The sequence below is a fragment of the Eleginops maclovinus genome, chromosome 18 (genome assembly GCF_036324505.1).
Source record: "Eleginops maclovinus isolate JMC-PN-2008 ecotype Puerto Natales chromosome 18, JC_Emac_rtc_rv5, whole genome shotgun sequence".
Classification (NCBI taxonomy): Eukaryota; Metazoa; Chordata; class Actinopteri; order Perciformes; family Eleginopidae; genus Eleginops; species Eleginops maclovinus.
Window position 1 is genome coordinate 16,314,494 of NC_086366.1, and position 25,239 is coordinate 16,339,732.

Sequence of the window (25,239 nt, forward strand, 5' to 3'; positions counted from 1 at the left end):
AGTGGGGCATGTGAGACACATCATGAGACAGACATCTGGCGGGACTGGCCTCGGTTGCCAAGGAGATACTATGGTGGAATGTAGGGGGGATATGACGAGAGAAGCCTAGTTGTCATCAAATAAAACTCACACAAGATCATACTCACCTGAGACAATGTGCTGCAATCTTGGGGAGATTTACAAGTTCTCGGGATCATCTGGAGGACCCAAGGAGCGCTGCTGTCAATCACTTTCTGCTGATGCAGTCCAACAGCAATAGAGGGTTTATTTATTTATTGACAGACTACGCCATAAATAAATAATGAGGATTGAGAGTAGTCGTGACTAGCACTGCGCATGCTTGAAAACAGACCCATCGCTTCAACATGGCTTTGCGTTTATCAAAAACAATCACACAGGAAGCAAGGTTACATTTCTGATTTATTGTTTCAGAGTTTGACTAGAAAAAGCAGGACAGAGAAACAAGGTCAAGCCATTACACTTTCACTAGACACATTTAGTAGTGAAAAGTCACATTTTGTACATCAAATAAAGTGCTTCTTAAAATATGTCTGACTATCTTTGAAGCATAGCGTTGAGGGACATTTTGAAGTGTCTGATAATATACTGTGCTTTATACAAGGACATGTGAATAGCATTTGACTAAATCCTCCCACATTAACGCTTTGATTCCATATAACAAACTCAAGGTCATCCTACGCTCTCTCTCCAACAATTACAGAAAGGCCCACATATTTGCCCTGATTGTGCAGGAAGAAAAGCACTTTCTTTTGCACAGCAGAGAGCAGCTCCTTTATGTGAATGTGACTCACATGATCAAACCCTGACCTCAAATAAACAAGCAGTTCTCTCAGTCAATTGTGTTCACTCGAAACACGTGTAGGAAATGTGAATATGAGCAACAAATTTGGTTGGATCTGCTGTGCTGTAAAATGAGGGATTATTTATGGCTGGTAATCCATTCGAGGAGTGGCTGAGGGCTTCTCTGGCTTTAGCTCTGCTTGCTGATAGTCTGTCTGAACAAATACCACTCTCCCCTTCCAGCAATGAGCAGAGTCAGAAAGACTGACAGGCACGAGACCAGTCAAAGGCGGAGCTCATTCCCCTTGACAGCCACAGGGGGCGCACCGGCCCTCATTACACTGCTTGGTAGAAAGGACTGGCTCCGAGGCTTGTTTCTGCAGGCAGGAAGTGGCAAAGCATTAACACTTGGAAAAACAACAGCACCTTCCTTACACATTTCAGTGGTAGTATTGGTTTTACCATAAAGTTTTGATTTTCTTTCAAACAAATGAGAACATTTATGATCAAGGTCAAGGTCACAGCCACGCCTTTAAGAGAGATGTTCAGATTAATGTCCTGTTGCCATTGCGCCACTGGGTGTCAGTGTGGTGACATGTTGATAAAAACCTTCAAACACATGCTGTGTGATGCTGTTCCTCACCCTCCCCTGCTCTATTTCCATCTATCATTCAGTCTTTTATCTTCCACCCCTGCTCACCTGAGTCTGTCTGCGCGTGGGCCGCACAGGTTGGTTGTTTGGGTGGTTGGGCGTCCACGGGCCTTGGCTGTGATTGGAGTAGAAATCCATGGGGTAGACTTCTTTCCAGGAAGCCTCCTGTAGAGCCACAGCTGCCTGAGAAATAGTGAGAAGGATAATCACAATGACTGTAAACATGAAAAAGAACAAGGAGCCGTCAAGTGAAACACTAACCCACTTGAATGAAAGTACATGATTCTGCTGTTTTTTTCCTTCCTGTTATCTATGAGTTTATTTGCAGATTTTGGGCAAAGCAGCTGCAGGAAACCACACAGCGGTGAGTAGTCGCAACAGACAAGACAGGTGTCATAATATTAAGCTTGGATAACAGGCGGAGTTGTCATGTTATCCCTATGCAGCTGCACTGCATGACACAACAGCTGTTAGAGGGGAGCAACAGCAGCACAGGCATGACAGTGCAGTGACATAAGTGCAGCCGGCTCCATATGGAAGACAAGTGACTGTGAATATTGATTCTTGATGAAACAATGAGCAGCTGAATGCCTGAACAGATGAATAAATAAGCGTGCTGAATGAAAGAACAAATCATTTGATTGTTCATTTACTCATCCTTCCAACTTCTCATTCATCTTCTAAGCTAGTGAGATCTTCAGCATCACACAATTTGGAATCGTTTGAAAAATGTTTGGAAACATGATGAGAGTAATTTGACGCATAACAGAGTTCAGTTCAAGGGAAAAATAAAAAATGCAGCTTGAAAAGGATAACATCGTTATTCCACTGGCAAACAATTCATCACTGTTTCTGATTGTAGTCGCTGTAGTTCATTTTGTTAAAATGGTGTGAACCATCACTGACAAGGTGGTTTTCTCCTTTATCCTGGCTGCTTCCTTAAATACTGAAAGACAACACTCCGAAAGAAGTAGAGATAGAGACATCATTTTTTTCTTGCTGCAAAATAGAAACACAAATTAAGTTTGTGGAGATTCGTCAACCTCCCGTATGTGAATATATGCACAAAAATGTGAAACGTAGTGTATATCTGATGCATGTACCTTTCAGGAATAACACATAATAACACAACTTTCCTTCTTCATATCTAGCTATTAAAAGCAGCTCAACTCAATTCCCATACTAGGATAAATCTTTCATCATATTTTTTTTGCCTTTCCTTTCCCCGAACCTCTTCTGCCGAAGTCTCCTCTCCTCTGCCTCCACGCGCCTCTCATTTCTTTAGCTTTTACCCACTGCTCTCCTCCTCTCCCCCTCTCACACCAACCACCTCTCTCTGAGAAAGCTAGCTTCTCTTGCTAATCCCTGCTCTGACAGAAGAGCCAAGTGTGTCTTATTGACTATAAATATAACATGAGAGCACTGAAAATAAATGCTGCTGCCCCCCCTCACCCTCCACCCTTCTCCTTGCTCTCTCCATCTTGTCCCTCTTTATCTTCATTGGAAATGCCACAGTGAAAAGCACAGAGCACTGAGACGTATAACACTCATAGGTTTGAGATAGGGGTGAATTAAGAATTATCATAACCACACAGACACAAGTGCATATTTTTTAAATGCACAGACATTCTTCCCAAATAACTTGAAGGAAGAGAAAAGCGAGCTCTCAGAGGCTTAAGGAAACATATTGCTGCCTTCCTCATTACAGAGGGGCACATTTCAGACTTTGCATCCACCATTATGGATGGCAGTGAGAAAAAACAACAACACAATAATCATCACTTTTTCTTCTTAGGTGAATGCTTACATTACTCGAAATGATCTCATTTTGAAATGCATGTGAAGCACGAAGATGTGTAGTCGTAGAAAAACAGCGACCATTTCAAATAACATTGCAATATTCAAGACGGCAATTCCCCTTGCAACCATTTCACTAGGAATCAAATCAGTAGCATAGCTTTGAGGAAAAAATCATTAAATTAATAAATAATCAAATGCTAACCAGCCAAGTCACATAATGGCACATAACTGCCAAACCCATCACAAAGTGGCTTCAGCAGCTGCACACAAACAAACGATGGCTCTGAAATGGATCTTTATGGGTTACTGTCCGATCTATCTCTCCCCCCTTAAAAAAAAAGACAGCTGCAGGGGTGGGGTGGGAGGGTGGGGGTGTGTGGTGGTGTGTCCAGTAGGGGGGGCTAGTCTTCTGCTGATGCTGTTTTACGTGTGTGACTGTGCTTTGTCGAGAATTGATAGAGGGAGGGAAAGAAGGAGGAAGAGCAGCAGGCACAGATCCTCCAGCACATCAGGCCTTGATAAATCATATACAAACTCACAAACCCTCCCCTGCACTTAATGTTGTTTTAGTTTTCTTATCTTCTGGGCTTTGATGAAGGCTTCAGCAGGATGTCTGTCAGGGTGTCTGTGTACTAGCAGGAAGGTCTGTGTGTGTGTGTGTGTGTGTGTGTGTGTGTGTGTGTGTGTGTGTGTGTGTGTGTGTGTGTGTGTGTGTGTGTGTGTGTGTGTGTGTGTGTATGCATTGCATGAGCCTTCTCTGATAAGTGAGTGACAGTTGTGATCTTGCTGAGAGACGTTAAGGTGCATGTTGTTTACCTCGTACGGAGACAGCAGGGGCTTTGAGAAGGCCGAGCCCCAGTCAATAGAAAGGCGTGGGCAGGCGATCTGGATCCACCTGTAGGGCATAAGAAGTACACATTTGAATGAGCATCTATCAGTACGTGCAAATGTGTGTGTAAAATAGAAGCAGTCTATCTGACTGCTTCTATTTTACACACACATTTGCGTGTGTATGGTGTGGGATGGCGATCCTATTAGACAGGCAGGGCACATCTGTTACTGCTCGCTGCATGTGGATACGTGATGCAACGGTTTGTGCAGGGAGCATCCCTCCACCTGATCTCCAGCATCTGTTGGAGAGATCTGCCCTGATTTGCGAAAGCTCTAAAGACAGCCACGCTACACAGTCTGAATGCATAGCCAGCCAGTGGAAGAGGGAGGCTGAAAAAGAGAGGGAGTGAGGTGGTGGTGGTAGAGAAAGAGGAAGGGGGGGGCGCTGGTTGCAGGAGGCATAAATAGCAAAACAGAGACAGAAGTGAACAGAGGTGAAAAGACGAGAAAGGCAGTGAAAAAAAAGAGGGTTGGGTTAGGTAAGTGTGAATAAAAAAGCAGCACCAGCCCGGTCTCCACGGAGGTAGCCTACATAGCAGGCAGACAGGGTGGTGGTGGTGTGGGGTGAGCTGTGTATGAAAGAGATGGGGTGAGGAAAAAAAGAAGGAGAAGGATACAGATACACAGAGATATGGAGCAATGAAGAATAAAAACAGAGGGAGGGGGTTGAGAATAGAGAGGAGGAAGATTGGCAGAGAGAAACATGTTTACTCTGGAAAATGCATGAGAGAGGGATAAGGAGGATGTAAACAGCTGGAGGGGAAAAATGAACAATGCGAAAATGCAGACGGAGAGGAACAGCCGGGGCTAAGGGGGTTAGCTTTCACAGATCAATGCTATCCTCAGCTCCATCTCCACTCAGGGAGATGACCCTACCTTGTCCCTAATCCTACTGATTGAGCTCCATCAGAAATTGATTGCAGTTCATAAAACAGCCCAGGAGATAACGTTAGTTATCTAGGTAAATGTCATAAGCAATAGATCTTTTTGAGGATAATCAAAGGGACAGCAGCATATGGAAAGCAAGGAAAATATGCTTGAATACTTACATGTGTACGCTACTGCGTCAAAATCCCCATCTGTCTATTCTTCATTTCCCAACTTTTACACTATTTCCCAACTGCAGAATTGATTGCACCGCTGACTCTCGCTCCCCTCTGCTTTCTCTGACATAAATATTCCAACCCCCCCCTGGGCAAACGCATGGCATTTACTCATCTTCAAATAAAACGTATCCCGCCAAAAGTGTGAATTATTATTCATCTTTCTTATTTGACAGCAAAACTGAGTCAGTGTGCACAAATCCCCTCACACATGACAAGTTGAGATGGAGAAGTGGAATCTGAAATACGAACTTGAAGTCTATCAGTGCCTATTCATAACTTGAGCCATTTAAGGAGCAAAACAGTACGCATGTATCAAAACAGCTTCCCAAAGAAACGCAGAGAAACAAATTACAGTTTTACAGCTGCCATTTGTGACGGCACACATTTGTGTATACACGTGTACTGTATGTATGTGTGACTCTAAAGAACAGATGCTTAAAAGAGAGAGGGTGATTAATAAAGCAAAGCAAGCCTCTAAACTCGACACTTAATCCTTGAGGCTTGAGAGGAGGGTCTGAGAGAAAAGTAAGACAGAAAGCATGAAAGGGAAGGCCGAGAGGATTCCTCCTAAGAAGCAGAAAGCTGATTGGCACATGGGCCCAGAAGGGACTTTTCTAATATTAGCACAGAGACTAACCGAATTGTGCAATTCAGTAAAATGCATGGAGCCATGCCAGGTACTGCCCTCCAGAATGTTGTCCAAATTGTATTTCCAGCATTTATCTGGCCTTCAATCTAGCCGGCACAGTACAGATCCCAAATCATGGGGTGCATTGGAACAAAGCGAGAGCTGGAGGAAAGAGGTGCACAGACAAAGGAAAAATGTGGGCTTTTGTATCTGGCAGTGGAGCCTTGTTTCACAACTTATTCCCAGCAAAGATTTACAGAAATAAGCAAGTCATGAATAGGACTTTGAGTTCTCTCTACAAGATCAGTTTTTTTTGCATGAAGTAAATCCCTTTGACACTAGGCATGGAAGAATGGGATGAGCAGGATGCAGGACTGGTGCTGTGATATATAAAAGTAAGGCTGTATGACATTTAGCACTGCTATGCTTTGTGAGCTCCATCTCTGGCCTCGCTGCATTGACTGCTGTGGCCCATTACACCCTGACGCTGTTAGGAAGACCTCCACCTGCATGGCTTCACTTCAACTACACTCATAGTTTTGACCCGCCAAAAGCAGGAACAATTAACCTGCAGTGCGGTACTGTGTAAAATGCTCACCTTTTAATGCCACACCTAATTAAATTAGAACAAAGAATTTCATTTGAATGAAGTCAACAATTCAAATTCGAGCAGAAAGATAAAAGACTGCAATGCACTGGGTGGCATTTGAAGTCTAGTTGAGATAAGTGTGTGGGGTGTACAGATATATGTACAATAGTTTAAAACCTGCTCGGGGACAGCCTAATTACACACTTAAGAGCATATGCTAATGGTGTCTCTCTGTTTATATGAGTGAGTATGTGTGTCTAATGACAGAGAAAGCCTGGGGGTGGACTCTGTACCGTGCGCTGTGTTGGATTGCGCTGAGCACTAATGTGTTCCTCTACCACCCTCCGTCTATCTTTCAATCGCCCCCTCTCTTCCTTCTATTCCACCTTCTACACAGTCAGGTTCAAAACATGTTCCCATACCTGGTGGTTTCTAATGTCTGGTTCAGACTAATGCAGGATGCCTATTCTAGGTTTCTCTGAGTTGTGTGTGGGGGACAATAAGACAAAAAGAGAAGCAAATGAAATCTACTCTGTGATGTCTAATCTAAATAAACAGTGGTTATTGATGATTGCAAAGTTATAAGTAGGTAATAACTTCCAGAATAAACCTTCCAGTTTTACTTTCATCTCTTACCCAGACTATTTTAAGAACGCTTAAAAACAACCCATTTGTTTAACATTGACAAAGCAAAGGTCTCATATAGAGCTGGAAATTAAACATTACATTATCTTTTTGGCATACATCGAAATGTGGTTGTTCAGATTCTTATTATTAACACAGTTTATGATGTAAATAATAATTTGGTACATTTTCATTTTTAATGACTGCATTTAACTATAAAAACTATAATATACCCTTAATCGTCCCACAGAGGGAACATGTTCATTCTCTATTCGACCCATCCTAGTGTTAGGAGCATTGGGCTTCCATTATCTACGGCTCCCGGGGAGCAGTGTAGGGAACGCTGCCTTGCTCAGGGACATCTCAGTAGCACTTGGTCTTTTGGCGACTTGAATTGGTGACGTTCTAGTTCCCAAGTGAAAGTTCAAGTTTATATCTGTCCAACATATCATCACTTTATCATTTTATCCCAGTAGATATTTGTGTGAAATTGACCTACTTATCGATGAATTCTTGAGTTAGGGCCTACAATGATTTTTGTGTAAACTTTGACACAGTGACCTTCAAAATCGATCATCCTAGAGTCCAAGTGGAAATCTGTGCCAAATGTTTTGACAATCCCTCCATGCATTTCTTTAATGTTCGGATCTGTAGGAAGAACATACCTACAGTTGGATGCACAACCTGAGAACACATTGTCTCTGGCAGTGGCTGCTGCAGGTGCTGAGGCATAAAAAGGGCTTTGTATATAACATGTTTATACGTATTGTTTAAAGAACAGTAGAGGAATTTAGCAAGGGTGTTGTCACAGTTTGGTAGACCGGTAGATTTTTTGTTTACTCAACGAGGCTTTGGTACACTGAGGTGTTACAAGTCTGTCGACCCCATTTGTAAATAAAAATAGATGAAATATATAACAAGTTTCCAACAGTATATGCTTTATAAGATGGCTGTTAGTAAGCCAGGTGTACCCACAAAACTTTTTCTATCTATTTTTCTATCAGACAAAGTACACACATAAAATGGGCCCTTTTGGATTTAAACACTTTTGTTTTCTTGAAATCAATACCACAAATGCTACTGAAGCAGACCTTGTTGAAAAGATTTAGTCTATAATGAGGGTTTGTTTTGGTTGGGAGAATCGTGCCTGACTTACATAATATTCAAGTTGCACTCATACGTCAGTCTGAAGAGGAGCACCAAAAAACTAAGAAAAAATTGCTTATACCATGATCACTCGCTTTCTAAACAGCCCCCTCAACTACCTCTGCATAACTCTCTCCAACTCACTCTCAATCTCTCAGACCTTCTGTCCTTCTTTCACCCACTCCTCCCTCACACATCACACTTCTCATTACTCCATAGTGAGAGGCCAATCTGAGGGAGTGTGAGGATCGTGTGTGTGCCTGTGTGAGTGTGATTGGAGCAACTGCACATCAGTGTCTCACTAAACCCTTGTCCGTCTTCACCTCTGTTCCTATAGTTGTGAGTCAGATAAATTGGAGAAGCTACACCTGGCAAACCAAGCACTTGATATATCGTTGAAGAAACTTGAGCGGTTCAATTTTTTTGAATACCGTAATAAGTGTTGCTGGGCTGGATAACAGCGTTTAGTGTCAGGGTATAGTTCAGATCCTGCCACTGTGATTATCATTTATTACAGGAGCAATATGTAAGACATGTCTAAAGGTTTCAAAGAAAAAAGGCCACAGCATATAACCTCGACTACGGGCTCCGTAAAATCTAAAAGAACAGTATTCAGTTCTTCCTGAAACATACATTTTGTGATTCACCATGTCCTCTCAAGGTACAAGTGGTATTACAAGACAGAACAGATTGTTAAGCATGCTCATTTCAGTAGTTTTTTCTGCATTTGCTTTGAAAACACTGTAAATCAGGGGTGTCCAAAACTGTTTCACTGAGGGCCACATACAGAAAAACATACGAATGGCTGGGCCACTCAGAGGTGAGGTATAATGCCTCATAAGTTAAGTTTTAAGTTAGCAAAATCAATCAAATGTTGGTAAATTATGCTTCATACTTAAATATGCTTTAAGCAAACAACCGCCTACATCACAGCTCTCCATAGGGTTTACTTTATTTTGATATAATAAGTGTTGGCAGCTCATTCCTTAAAACACAAGCCTCAAATTGCTTATAATAAGGGGATATATGAAGGGTCTATTTCAAGCTTGTTATGCAAATAAGGTTGTTTTTTTAAATCAACAAAGTTTTGTTAGAAAATGTTTTCAACTTTAAATGATGGACTTGATTTTAAAGGGTGCTTATTAAGACATGAATAATACTGTGTTATATATGTTAAAATATATATTTAAGAAGTACAATATTAGAAAAGTACAAGTTCCAGGTGGGGGCCATATTCCATTATACTTTTAGAATCCGCTGAGGGCCAATTAAAAAAAAACAAAAAACGGGCTGCAGTTCGGACACCCCTGCTGTTAACCTTTCACATTCTGTTGATAATGTCAGTTCATTCTTTTACATGATCCAAACTAAAAATTGACCCATATCTTACACATTACCCTTTAATGTACAAAATGTTAACATCTCTGAAGTAATCATTTCATATTTCGTGGGGGAATAAGGAAGTGTTCATTATTTGTGATGGGGTCACAATTTCCTTGGGTCAGGTGTTAAAAATAATTTTGTGTCTCAAGCTAAAAAAAGGGGAAACATATTTGTATTAATATTTATTATGTTATTTATATATTATGTTATTTTAGTCTGTTAATAAATTAAAAGTGTCAACTAAGCACTTAAACCATTATTCAAGTATTAAACTCTGCTCTCTTTGCCCCGCGTCAAAACTGAGGATTTGCATCAATCATCCAAGTGAATTATGCTGCACTATTTGGATTTGCTACAAAGGCAAAACAATGGAATATCAGCAAGACATGAATGCCGATCGAGTTTATGAAGCTATAAACTCCAGACTGCTGCGTGTCAGCTCCCTGTAACAGGGTGGACTGGCAAATAATGCTGAATCCCAAGTTATGTGTGCAATGATGCTTACAGAATACATTTCCAATGTTGTTGATTGCAACTTTAGGTGACTACTGATCATAATAGCTCTGCCAGCGTCCGTGATTTGAAAGATAAATGAGCCATTGTTTATAACAAAGAAACACAGCCGTTGTTAAGAAATTGCAAATGAAGAAGACAATGAGGAAAAAAAAAGAGGTGCTGTGAAAGACAAGAAGTGATGGGAGGAAGACAATACAATTAATCCACACTTTCAGGGTGGCGAAAGTTATGGTTTGTTTAAAAGGAAAAAAACAAAACAATACACTGTATCGAAGGTTCTTCAAGACTCAAAAGCAGTGTAGGTGTTGTCAGATAAAATACCAAAATGTCTGGCTTCTTCCACCTAATACTGTTATTTTATTATTGTGCGTTAGTTTATGTATATGTGCATCTTGATACTCACGCATCTATATCTTGCATCAGATCCAGCTTGCCCGGGAAAATCTCAGACAGGAGTACTCGAGAGAAGGACTTTCCCAATGACTCGAGCCTTGACTCCAGATGCTAAGAAGAAAAAGCAATTACATAAAAAGGGCCAATAATTATGTTTGCAATACAAACAAGACACTCTATTATATCAAGGGTTTTAAAATAAAAAAAAATAAAATGATATGTTACAGATCACAAAGCCCAAGACGTCCGCCTACTACTCTAAATATTTTTAGCAATTAGACTATTTTTCTGAGCTCTTGGACTCTCAAGCTTCATCCGCAAACCTTCTGTTTTCTGACACAGTCTACTGGTTGGTGATAGCAAAATAAGCAAGCTAGCAGACATATTCTTTCCCTCATCCATGTCAATCGACTGCTCCTGGAAATGTAACCCGCCCAGAATATTCTTGATCTACCTCTGGATCTCCTTCCAATTTTGGAATAGTCTCGATAAGTTGGCCCAACCACCTCAATAGGCTCTTTTCAGAGTACCTTACAGATGTAAAATCTCCTCACCCAAGCACCATACCTTACACCACCCTGGTGGACAGTAGGCCCATGTGGATCTGGTCCCACTTGACTTACTCAGATTGAGTTAAATTGTGCCCCTTGTGTACAAGCCCAGACATCAGGCCTTACATAACATATCAATATAAGAAACTGATTATCCCGTTCAAGGAACTCTCCAGCCTTGCCGTTGCTGCCTATAAAGTTTTGGGCATAGGTACTTGGACTGAAGTGTTGTTCGGAGTTGAAGAAAACAGCCAAACCAAGTGAAGAAATCTCATAAATGTTCCATTGGTGAGATAGAGGTATGGGATTTGCTGATATCCACTGAGTATCATGAGCCATTTCTACAACTGTGCTCTTATCAGAAATGGCTCTGTCCCTTAACTTGAGAGATTATCTGACATTGTACATTTAAATCTCAACAGATTGCTATGGAAGAGTAGGTGGGTCTTTTTATTCATTCTCATATCATTTTAGTCCCCTTTTTTCAATCATTGCTCTTCTTCCACCTAAAATCGAACTTTTCAATCTCTCTTGGCCATCTGGTTTAACTGTACACCAATGTTGATTTAATGTCTGAATATTTACCAGGAGACATGCATCAATAGTTCTATTAATGTAGGATGACAAAAACTTGCTGTGAATTTGTTTTAAAACGTTTACATCTAGGATGTCCGTGCAACTCACAAGTCACACAGACATGAATATGTTTTAGGATGAACTTACAAAAAAGAAGCCCCACACATTTAAAATCGAAGTTCACTGATGTGCAGTGTCCCTGCTAAATAAACAAATACAAACATTGAATATGTATATATGGAATAAATAAATCTAAATGTAAAGTTGAAAAAGGCATCGCTAATAAACAAATTTGAACCTACAACTGTACAACAAAAATTAAATAAAAGCTAAAGTGGGAATTAAAAAGAATGAAATGAATGGGCAGTGGAGGAGAAAGCAGCAGGAGGCGAAACAGTGAGTATTTTATTGTTCACTCATCACAATAATGGACCATTTCAGCGTACACACATTTTTATGTTTGGCACTTTGCTGAATCAAATCATGATTAGCAATTTGGAGTCACACAGTTTTATTTGTGATTTAAATTTCGAATTTCCCGGGATTTTGCCATGAAAAAAAGCATGGTCAATCAAAAGTAGTTCCATGTGAAATGAAGTGATTTTGTACAGTATTTGTCAACCTTTCAAACATTGACCCACACATATTTTTTATTATCTTTGCTGAATCGATAAAAACATGCTTAAAATCTAAATTCCCAGAACTAACACTTTAATACAGCCAAAGAGGCCAACAGTGAGATCAATGATGGGCTTTGCTATCTAGCTGCATCATTCTGAATGTGTAAATAACAAGCTCTGAGTGTGAAAACTGCTTGTCCTTTCAGTATTTCATGACTCCCAACCACTTGTCAGAAAAACGGACTTTGAGAAATATAGCAATAGAGAGCCCAAATGAGGATGCAGATGCTTACCTCCATGACTTTAGGGCTGCCCTGCCGACCCAGCGTGCCCATGATCAAGCCCCATCTCTGTGCCGAACGAGCCTTATCAATAGCCTGGAGCCTTAAGGCCCGCATGGCTTCGTGGTCATAGTACTCCCTGGAAAATACTTTACTGTAGGGGTCATATCTACGGACAAACACAGACAGGAAAATGCAAAGACACTAATGTAAATGGAAGATGTATAAAAGCATAAACAGACAAAGCCATTAACGACTGTTCTTTACAAATCTATCCTGAGGACAGGAAAGCAAAAAAAGATGAAAAAATCCAATCATGAAAAGCCATCAAGTATGACAAGAGTTAGTGTATCTTAGGAAAAATTGAGGTATTTCTGAGCATGTAATCTCCTTTTCTCCGGTACAAGGAGTTGGCTTGAGATTAGAATCTTGTTTATGAGAGAGACTTGTGATCTCTGCAGCAGTGCGTATGTCTATAACGGCACAATCTAGATTTGCATACAAACAAGACTTCATCAAAAAAATTATTTAATCCTTACAAAATGTTATCATGACACTGCATTAAGGTGGGTGATCATGAATACAAAGGATTATTTAATATAAATAAAGTATGTTACAGGGATTTTATGAGGTAATCACACTATTATATTTGTGGAATTGCTCAGCTTTCTCCTTAGTTTACCACCTTTGCTGTTAGATTACTTATTAACTGTAATTCAAATTGACCATGATAAACATTTAGTACACAGTGAATATTTAGACAGTAAATTACCAAATATTGAGCAAAAGCTATTTAATTGTATTTATACCTGTAGGCAGGGATGTCTGGGTTAGCAATCATGATTGACTCAAGGTGAAATCTTCCATCGCCCAGATAACTATGGAAAAAAACCAAGCAAATAAGTGTCAGAGGTAAGAGACAATATTTGTGTAAAGGACTCCATCTAGACAATAACAAGCAATGTGCAAACAGAATAAATACTGGCCTTTTATTCCCATTCTATCTCTTCTAGTGTTCTCTCACGCTCTCTTTTAAAATTCATTCCTCTCTGCAGGCTTTTAACTGAAGACCAAAGTGTTACCAGGCAGAAGGCCTGAGGCTGGGGTGGAGGGTCTGCCCATCTCTACTCTACGGGGACATGACCCCAACGATTGGAGCATGCTGTTTACAGAGAATGCAAGGCCCTCCAATTAACCCAGGGTTCGGTGCTAGGGACTCACCTGATGCCCGAGCAGAGGCAGGGTTCAGAAACCAAGTACACAGAGGCATGTAGGATGCTGAAAAAAGAAGCTCAAGCAGAACGGTCTGATATATTCTTAGTCAGACTGAGAAGAATCCTGCTGATACTGTGAGAGGGCTCAGGTCGAACCCCTACTCATTACTGTACAGTCTCAGCTGGCCTAATGAAACAGGATATGCAATTAAATCCACTAATTGGTCAGCGTTTATAGCAGCATGAAGCTGTGGGTGGTTTGCCATGCAGGCTACCTGGAGACATGTCTAGCCAAGACTTGATTTTCAAATGTGTTTGTGAGAAAGCACACATGTATGTGTCACAACAATGACCTCAACAAGAGCCTTTTTCTTGTCCTTTGCTTAGCAACATCCAAGGTTCTTATTATAGGTACGTACACAATGAACCTGCTGCACTATAGCCACAGTTGTCGTCAGCTCTCTGTAGCTTTAAGAGGCTGGTGTGCTTTCCCTACAATCACAGTCCTTCCGTCCATATTCTATTATTCTTTGCAAAAGTGCTCTCTAATGGCAATGTGTTATGCAACACTGTATCCTCATAATCACATATATGTATTGTGAATATATATTAAGAGTGGGGGCTAGAGCAGTGGCAGCAGATATAAGTGATCGGCTGATCATGGCTCTGCTCAAAACAGTTCCTGAAAATACATTTGTTCATTATAGAAAAGAACAGATCAAGCTTAAAGCCTTAAGATTGGCCTCAGAGACGAAAACACAACTACTCGTTCTTCATAATGTTGAAGTACCTCGACAATTTCTTGGAGCACTTACAGCTAATTAATATACGTAAAAGCCAATGTTAAATAAGAGGCTAGGGTACCGTTAAAGGTGATTAACAAACCAGGCAAAAAATACCTTGTTCTGTGTTGTTGTTCTTAGAGACAGTGAATAATCAGTTGAATCAATACCTTAATAGTGATTTATTAAGGTGAAAGGAAGCTTGTTAATAGCACACTATTAGACAGTTATACACATTTGGATGTATTTCACACTTCATGAAACATGTCTTCCAGGTTTAGGTTGAGTTTTATTATTTTTTAATCATCCTTTAAAAGCCATCTTTTAAATGAATGTATTATTTATCATTTCTATTCTATTATGCAGATGTCACTATTTGCTGCGGCAAAATGTTTGATCCATAATGTCATGCCAATAAAGCCATATAAATAGCAAAAAATGTGAAATTGAAAGAGTGAGACAAAAAGCGAATCAACTCTCAATTTAATCGATTCTCCTTACTAGCACACCACTACACACCTCCACTCACACATCAAAGACAAACCACTTGGGATTAGTAGGTGAAGCACACCCTTACACTTCCACTTCTTTCACACGCACAAAGAAAGAAACATACACACCACTTTGGTCTCCCATAGGGCCAGGCTTATGCATATAGCAACACTTGTCCTTCTGCAGCCATTTTAATCTTATGCACTGGGAGATTTTAATCACACGGACTAACACTAGATGTGTGCAGATAAGACATACCGGGTGATGCACTGAGACCTTATTATACCCAGGGAATTACTTCAACTCACTGTGCACCACAAAGCAGAGGATTCTTTCTACTGTGGAGCTGCACCAGATGCAAAGACAAAGTGGCTGCGGAGGTGTTGTTTTCTGAACATGTTGCTTTGCCAGAGCACTCGCCTCTCCGCAGTACTGGGAGGATAAGCATCACTTTGAAATTTTTCATATGCATGGAGCTCTTAGTATGTTGGTGTAAAAACACTAACGAGCTAGATTATTAGAATGTCTTATTTTGTTCCCCTTCAGAGGAAATGGAGACGGAAAAGGGATGTTTAAACTGGCAATCCAAAGAGCTGCAAAAAATGTTGACATGTTGCATGGTTTATCAATTCTCGCCATGAACATGCCACAGTAGGGGACCTACTCTGTGAAAACATTCCTTTCAAACTTAGAAAATTGTCTGGCGTGCGGATGCGTTGTGGTTGGTTTGAAACAGCCAAAAGTGGCCTTGTCTTTCTGGCTTTACACAATTCAATGCTTTGCACAGCGTGAGGGTATTTTTAGACCTGCCGTTCTGGATCTGCACCTGGCTGTTTCTGGCTGCATATAATAGAAGCCTGATCTGAAGCACTCAGACACAGCTAGATGCCACATGAAGCAATGTCTGGTGTGGCTGGTGTGATGTCATGCTAATTATTTCTCATGTCACTTGGGTGTGCAGGGGTAGTTATGGCACCAGGGGGGGGGGGGTGGGGGGATGGATGTCCTTCATTATCTGGATATTTCTGCTAACTAGTGGTAAGAAAGGACAGGACTTGGGCTGAAACTGTGAGGCGGGAGACAGGAGGAGAAGTTGCTTACATTATGGCATTAACTTGACGGTCCAAGCGAGGGGAGGTACAGCCCAAAATTTCTCCCGGGGACAGAGGTCGACACTGTGGGACCAGCACATCATACTCAGGCTTGAGGGCTGCACTCACAGCCTGCAGAATAAAACAAGTAGAGGAAAGGATATTCAGAGATTCACAAGTTTGGAAGCCCTTTCAAAATGCGAGCCATGAGGTAAAGAATCAAACCAATCATGAATCGTGACACATCATTCGAAGTTGATAGCTAAACAGACCCCACCAATGTGAGCAGTAAAAAGGCGTTTATAGCGACATATATTTTTCTTCATCTTATGACACAAATTAAAGAAGAGTCATCAAATGCAATAAAATTACACAATTGCATGCTGTAGATATGTGCATAAATAAAGGCACTCAATAGCATGACAAACTGGCTTAATGAGAATTTATATTCGTCTTATTTCATCTGAGCCACACATTTACCCTAATGTATGGCATATCATACTAAAAATAATAATACAAAAATATATTTAAAAAAACATCAACAAGCGAAGTGATTAGAGAGCAAATTAATTTTCAAATACGAAAGATTAGTTCAAGCAACGTGGATAAGAGAACAAACAGGGAAAACATGAGTTAGTGTGCATGGAGGTGGAAAGACAAATGAATCGATTCAAGGCTAATTTAAGAAGGTCCACAGGGAATACCGGTGACCTCCCAGCTTCTCCCGCCCAAACTGTGACCTCAACAAGCCTACACACACACACACACACACACACCATAAAACATGAGCGAGATGGAGGCACACATGCATACAATACACAACGACAAACGTATACTGTATATTGACGCATGGATGCACTCAATCACCCCAACAAAAAATATAACCCACATGGGCAGAACGTGGTGTAAAAATAACAGTGGTTACATTAGTGAAAGTGGTGTTGGTTCAACAACGAATGAAAGCAGCAGAATGCATTATAGAAGAGAGTGGCAGCGGCTCTGGAAAAAATAGGTTCAAGCTTAATGCTATAGCGGCTGCCACTGCTTATGTAAAGAGCAGAGCCGAGCACGACGCTGAACCGAGAGGCCTTCCGAGTTCATTGCCTCCTTTAAATCCAAAATAACTGCTGCCGGATTTCTCAAACCCACACTTGAACTGAGCTTAAGTGTGGACTGCAAGCTTGTTCATAAAAGCCAGGTACCAAATACAATATACCGTACAAATGCACAGAAGGTGTTGCTATACTGTGTACAAAAATACATAGGGGAAACTGAAAATACACACAAGTTATTTATTACCATCATATCAGGTAAGCAATCTTCTACCTTAGCTGTGTGTCTCAATAACACGCACGCACGCAGCCGCAGCATGCACGCAGGCATGCACGCAAGCACAAAAACGAGTGCTTAATCACCTGCAGTGCTGCCACAAACTGAATAGTGCTGACGAGTGCCAGAGATTGTCCGGGAGGGAAGTTGAACTTGACCGTGTCCATGAAGTGCGCATTGTCCATCTGGATATCCACAAACACATACAGCATCTTAATACCTGCAGTGGAGTCTATGGGGACTGTAGGGGAAAGAAGACAAAAGAAAGACAGATGAATAATTTAGTCCGTTATGTCAGGTAAGCTTGCGGTATATACACTATTGATGGTGGTTCAAACATTAACACGCAGTGCATGTTCAGTGATACAGCTGTACAGAAACACAGTAAAGGCACATATATAGATCTCAGCAGGTGTGATATAACTGAAACTCATTCTGCATGAGTCTCCAGCACACGCAGGAACTGATGCAAATGCCTCAATTATTTAGGGAAGGAGAGGGACACATGCGATTACTATTAATGCCATTAATTTCACAGGCCATTTACTACGCCCCCGGGCCTGCGAGAGGTAGCTGGAGACGTGTCGAGTTCGATGCTGAAAAAAGTAGGCGACAGTCCAAGATAATAGGGGGAAAGGACTAAGAATTATCCTCTACGTTGATCATCATAATTATTCTTCCTCTTGTGTTACATTTAATTTGCAGATCAGGGGCAAGGGGACTTTTTTTGTTATGATTAAGCAAATGGCCCATTATGGTGCAAATGTTTTACGAGTGAGTGCAGCTCACTTGATGGCCTAGATTAAAGCAACATTAGAGCAAGAGATCCTGAAGCAAAGGAAAAAAGAGGGTGAATAGAAATGGGTAGACAGGGAGCAACAGAAGACCTGTGAGATATACATCTTTACAAAAGATTGAAGGCAGATGGGATTGAAACCAGTAGGGGGAATGGGAAATTCCATTGATAGTAAGCTGGAAAATACTGAAATTCAATTTGTGGGAGGGGCTAGTGCATTTAATAAATGACTGTATACATTCCAAAAGATAGGGCATTGAAGATAGGAGAGGAAAAGGTAACAGGATACTGTGTGCGTGTTTGAAGGAAATGGGGGGTGGTTTGTCAATTAGCTGGCAAGAGAGGTGATGAATGTGCTCAGCAGAGATGGAAGAAAGGGAAATGGAAAGGGATTTAAAAAGGTGCGCTTTGCTGCAGGCCACATGTTTGGTGAGAAACCAAGGAGTTAAATATATCATGAGACTAAAAAGGACTGGAGGAGTTAAGTAAAAAAACAGACTGAAACTAATAGCTGGCTGTTGCTTGTTTATAGGCACTCTGAAAACGTAAAGGGCAAAGAAAAGTAACATCGATCTGTGTTCACATTAGCATGATAGGCCGAGAGCACTTAGGCCATGCAATTAGAGACTCGGTCAATGAGATGGACAGGACTCACTTGCCCTATCATCACCCCAGTGGTTCTGTTCATCTGTGTGTTAAAGCAATAATGTTATTCGCACAGCTGCTTATTAGCACCCACGTAAACAAATATGCAAGTACATTCTTAGCAAGTGGGACTAAGAAAAGACTGGACATAATTGTATACTGGATTATTTACAAAAGGATTGTTAACAAATCAATATGTACTAACAGGTTCCATTTTATAGTCTGCTAGTGGATAACTTTATGAATAATACAGCAATCTGGTGTCGGAACTAATTTATGTCTGAGTTGTGGCAGCACTATCTCTGACACATCCAAAATCTGCTTGTACCTTATTCTAATGCAAATATTTAAATTGGTGCTTAGATTAAACATTTTTTAAAAAAAGGGTCGTATTATAGTTGCTATGTGGTTGTCAACAAGTCTTTAAGCCCCATAAGGATTTGTCATAGGGGAAGTGTTACCGACCTGTTATAACTAAGTGTCACGCTACTACACGTCTCTAACACATCTTACAAAGCTCTATTTAAATTACTCATGCCACCAAAATAGTTAGCACCTTCTTTTGATGTGTAAGATGGTTTAGTTATACTAACATCTATGGCAGTAAGCCTGGCTTTTTAAAAAGGCTTCTTAGATCTTTAAAAAATCTCCTGGCACTTTTTCCAATTCTAATTTAATTTGTTTGTTTAGCTTTGACTCTTCCCTCGCGAGCCAACTCACCCTTAATAATTTTTCTATTCCTGTTTTTTGTTTTAAATGTTGTTGAATATCAATACAGTTGAATACAATATCCATCATTCATATCAGCAAACATTTCTATTACTTTAAAACATAAAAAACACGGTTTTATGATGTTGCCCATTCATTGCCTGCACTAGATTGAGGAGCTTTATGAGTAAAAAATATGATATTGCTCCAATATTCACAAAAGCACATACTGCAGAGGAAATGAAAAGGTGAAGGATTTGTGGGTCCCTCAGAACACAGTGTCTTTAATCTCTCACAGGTATCTGACATCTTGGGCAACAGTGCAGATGATGTCCTCGTGATTGAATGATGAAGGTCAGCAACGAACACAAAACACTCATTGACTATCTGCAGGTCACCACATTTCTTTGAAAATCTCTTACATCAATTAATATCTGATCTTAATTCACGATGAACTGATCAATGGTGCCTTCATCGTTGCTGGTTTGGTGTAAATGAGAAGGTGTTACACATATTATCTCTTTTGTAAACATACACACATGAAATCAAATCATTTGAAAACAAATATCAAGAAGCAAAGGTGCACACATCTACAGACAAACAAGCAAACCAATAAAACAAACAGAAACACAGAAACCAACACCAACACATAAAAAAAAAACAGTGTTTCAGTGATTTAAAATTCTGTTGGCCAGTTCTGGTATTTGGGAGAGGTGAGATTGTTCTGGCAGGGATATATCAAAACTATTGATTTAGCATTTCCTCCCATGTTATGCAAGAGACAGACAGCGGGGGCGAGTGTGAAGGTCCTCAAGAACCGCTTGAGGTTTTCAAAGGACGACACTAATGCATGTTCCCTATTGATCCGCAGGGTAAATGTGATGTTCGGGCTCCAAAGGTCTGATATGCCTTCTATGCTAGAGCTAGGCGGGCTTCACTAACTAGTTACACTTTCCTTTGATCGATTCTCTGTCCGTCTCTGACTTCTTTGTGGTACAGCCCACACCAAGTAGCTGGGAGTCCTTGGTGCTTGTTCCTCTGTGTGATATAACTCTACATGCAGAGCGACGGAGAGACAGACAAACATGCACACAGACAGGTAAAGAGACTCACTGAGACAACTGTGGCCGTAGTGCACCATGAAGTCGGCTCCCAGCGCTCTGGCGGTGAAGTCGTCCACACAGCAGGCCCCATACGTGACGTCCCCCATCACGATGGTATCTGCCTCCGTAAACCTGGGAAGTACACACATGGAGAAACTAATCGGTGCAGTCATGGACCATATGTACATCCTGTTGTTCGTTATCATGGCGATCAATACCATAGCATGCCCGGCACAGTGTGATTATGAGAGAGCTGAATGAGATTGATGCCTATCCGCTTCAGATACAGTACACTATATGGAATCTGACAGCGTTGTCAGTCAATGAGTGACTCACAGCTTATCAGAGTGACACACTGCTATTCTTCTGCTCGTCATTACCAGCAGCCAAAGGGCCGAGTGCGGCACAAGCTGTCAGATGACCTATTAACCCTCGCTTGGCAGTGCTTTACTAGACAGCCTGACCACAGTAAGGAGGCCACACAAAAGGAAGAAGCAGTAGGTAGGGAAGGACTGGTGCACAAAGGCATTACAGAGTTTGTATGGGCCTTGGCGTATACTATCTGTGGCCAGGATTTAAAGCACACCTGCCAGGGAACAAGATATACATGCACCAGTTAGTGTTAGCCGCATTAAAATAAAAGACTAGATGCTTTATGCCACAAGTAGGTTGCAAGAGCGTTACACATACCATATGAGCCTAATGTTCCACTTTGTGGCTGTAATAGGTTTTTTTCACGGCCTTCTTGAGAAGGAAATCGGCATCTGTGGACCCAGATCTGTTAGAATAAATTGCCGATCACATTACAGAAAAACAAGTTCTTTCTTTTATTGCCCCTTATGGGTGAATAAAATGCTAAGTAAACCCTTAAAGGCTGAGTAAAATGAATAAAAGCTGAGAGTAACAGGGAGGATGTGCAAATGAACAGACGCTTGAGGCATTGTATGGAGAAAAAGATTGGTAGACGAGGGGGTGGTTGTAAATGGTGGTTGTTGCAACGTATTTGTGGCTGTCTTCTGACAGATTTAGGCTAGACAGAAGGGGTAGAATAAAGATGAGACAGAAAACTTGGTGAGAGGAGTTAAGTGATACAAAGACATGGCTGCACACAGAACAGCATCTGTAGCAACCAACAGACTCATAGTAATGTGTCTCATGCTGCCCAATCTTTCAACCGACATCCATGCTCTCTGTTTATTCCTCACTCTGCTCCTCGCAAGGGGCTTCAGACCAAGTTTTCCATTTAGCCTCTCCTCCCTCATTTTCTCTGATGTAATCTCTGGTTTGAACTCTCTCTGGGCTCCACATCATCGTCCCCAACTTTTGCATTTTGTTTCTCCCTCTCTGGTTCCGTGTCCCTTCTCCTCTAATTGCTGTGCGTCTGTGAAGAGTAGTGCAGGCCAGCTGAGCTCAGGAAAACATAGAGAGAGCAACTCATGTGGTAAATAAATATTTGCCTTCGAAGATTTGAATCAATTACCCTCTCTCTTGTCAAGGTTTTATTGTTGTCGGTGTGTGTCTCTTTGTACTCAGTACACATGCAAATGCAGTCGCCAGCAGGAAGATAATTACGGGTTACTAAAAACGATAAAATGTTTTAGGATTGTCGAATAGTGCAATAGTTTGTTCATTCCCTGCAGTGCATTGTTCTTTCATCACATTCCACTGATTTTGTTTGGAGTTGCATAAAAGTGCATGAACCTCTCAGCTAAAAATACACAGCCTGCCCACCAGAGAAAAAGATCCATGCAATCCACAGCAGATCATCTACAATGCAAAACACAACAGGGAAAACGATTGTATCTAATCAGCCAGCTATCTGCCAGAAATAACATTATCATTTTATCTCTATTGGCAGTGCAGTGAATATCCAGTTATTTTCAGGGTGAGCACTCTGAAATGTCATGGTAATAAATGCTAAGGATCCGATTAAAAAGGCCCATAAGAGACATGTGATGCTACTGGGACATTGGCAGAGTAATTACTGGGCAAGGTATATACCTATATTCCACTGGGAGATAGGAAAAGAGGGAAGACAGAATGAAAGATCGTATGAGAGAGAATTATAGAATGAAAAGTGTATCAGCGTTATTCAAATCTTGTCTGAAAGCAAAAGCTATCTCCTTACAAATACCATACAACTGTTTGGTACATATAGAGCGTACATTTCCCCCAGTATCTTCTCATTCCCATTTATTCTTCTCTACACCTCCTCTACTGCTCTTCCTTTTCACCCCTTTCCAGCTCGCACTAATCTCTGGTGTCAGTCACTTTCTGGATTCCTTCAGTATATCAGTACTGGTTTTGCCTCATCTCAGGGTACTCAGTTCAGCCATTCCAACTGAAACGTCATTAAGATCTAATTAAGATGTCAGAGAAGCTTGTGAACTCCATAACAGCCTTTGTTAATTACCTCTTTAGCATATAGCTCAATATGTGTGAGAAATTGCCAACAGATCAGAATCGTTGTTATAAGAACCACTTCCTGCTGAGCTGCAAACACTAGTTGAGGAGCAGACTGAAATAGTACACACACACACACACACACACACACACACACACACACACACACACACACACACACACACACACACACACACACACACACACACACACACACACACACACACACACACACACACACACACACACACACACACACACACACACACACACACACACACACACACACACCAGAATAAGTGCCAACTGATTGTACAACAGTCAATATGTTTTCCTGTAACTACCAGCTCCATTATTGTCCCTGTGTGGCAGATTCTTTTTTCTGCTGCTGTCCTCTGGAGATGTTACGTTTTTGATTATGACAGGAATTTCTTCTGGAAAAAAAGAGGAATTCATTGGCACCAGTGCCTTGCTGCTCGGGTATGTTGCGACAGACAAAGAGAATGAAAAACTTCTACAGACTCCGGACCATCCCATTCGCACTTACAAAGCATTTCTGCCACCAATGACACTTATCTCTTGATGGAAATTATTAGGCTCAGTTTGACTAAAATGGTTCTAACATCTGTCTGAATAACTGATGCTTTAAGGTTTGCATTGTGTTGAGGTTTGGGAAAATGCTGATCATTTTCACATTGAGACTCAGGTTTTCTCTTGAGTGTATCAAGTTGAGAAAAAATTACTGCTAAAGAAAGGTTCTAATAATGATCCATATCCTGGAATTCTGTGTAATTCTTTGTCTGGCTGAACAATAAAGTTAGATGATTGACTGACAAGTTTTTGTATTTCTCTGCATATAAATTTCCAGTTGTTTGTTTGAAGGAGTAAGAGTTTGTGTTTTGGGTTGGGGGAACATTTCTGATAATACAATAATATTGTGTCAGGTTAGTGGAAAAACTGAATAACAACAAACAAGTCATTCACATTCGACAACTAGATCAGTGAACCACAACTCAAACACATTTTTTCAGAGATTCCCAAGGTCCCACAATTTCAGCTACGTCAAAGACAGAAGCTTTACTTTAATGTAGAGCAACTAAGGATGAACACAAATGAATAATGTAATTTGTATTAATTTGCAAAGAAACGTTTCATGTTTTAAAAACAATTTATCTTGTTAGTTACAGTATGTTCGAAGCAATTCATTGCAAATGGCCTTTGTCATTGTGTAAGTGGAAATGTAAAGAATGTATAATTGCTAGTCTTTGATTTGTAAACCATCAACATCAGCTGTATCAAAAAAAACTGTAGCTAGAAATGTTTGCTATACTGCGAAACAAACCACGAGCCATAAAAATGACCAAAGATCGTAAAGTTTACAGTGACACAAAATGAAAGTAAGATTACTTACTTACAGTAGATACAATACTGCAGAAAAACACAAACATCAAAGGACGTGAATGTTCAAAACACAGTAAGACATCAATATTGTGATATCAGATTTTTTTACATACCGTATTTTCCGGACTACAAGGCGCACCTGAATATTAGCCGCACAAGCTAAAATTAGGGGAAAATCCTGTTTTGTTCATACATTAGCCGCACCGGACTAAAAGCCGCAGGTGTTTTAATGTTTAATTACCATATGTAAGAGAATATGTCGTCCGCGCCCTGATGGACAGTCCTTTTCGTTTCATAAATCTGTGACACCAGGATGGTCCACCTCTGAAATGTTCTATCTTCATTTCGGTGGCGACTGTTTTGGCTTTCAGTCGGATCTGCACAGTTGAAACACCTCGCCCGTTTGCTCTCTGTGTGTTGACCCAGTCTTCAATAAAGTCTTCAAGTTTGGGCCATCTGCTTTTATTACCTCTGAAAGCTTTTTTCGTCTTTTTGGACTGAGCCAGTTCTTCACGCTGGCGTCTCCAACGTCTCACCATTGATTCGTTTATACCAAGGGTAAGTGCAGCAGCTCTATTTCCCTCGTTGAGAGCCAAATCGACTGCCTTTAATTTAAAAGCTGCATCATATGCATTTCTTTTGTTTGCCATAATGAGGGTTTGTGGATGAACGCTTCCTTTGTTCCTGTAATACTCGTCTTGCTCTTGCTAATCTAGTC

General features: G+C 40.8%; 1 protein-coding gene across 1 annotated transcript in view; it reads right to left on the bottom strand.

Moving 5' to 3' along the window:
* Positions 1-407: 407 nt before the first annotated feature.
* The window catches only part of dph1 (diphthamide biosynthesis 1), a 47,170-nt gene continuing 22,338 nt past the window's right edge, over positions 408-25,239 (bottom strand). Inside the window, exons 4-12 of the mRNA XM_063907620.1 lie at positions 20,728-20,849; positions 17,552-17,706; positions 16,147-16,268; positions 13,367-13,435; positions 12,570-12,726; positions 10,540-10,640; positions 4,070-4,148; positions 1,502-1,636; positions 408-1,178 (exon numbers count right to left, since the gene is read on the bottom strand). Of these exons, the coding sequence (XP_063763690.1) occupies positions 1,098-1,178; positions 1,502-1,636; positions 4,070-4,148; positions 10,540-10,640; positions 12,570-12,726; positions 13,367-13,435; positions 16,147-16,268; positions 17,552-17,706; positions 20,728-20,849 (1,021 nt within the window). The 3' untranslated portion in view covers positions 408-1,097. The remainder of the gene's footprint in view (positions 1,179-1,501; positions 1,637-4,069; positions 4,149-10,539; positions 10,641-12,569; positions 12,727-13,366; positions 13,436-16,146; positions 16,269-17,551; positions 17,707-20,727; positions 20,850-25,239) is intronic.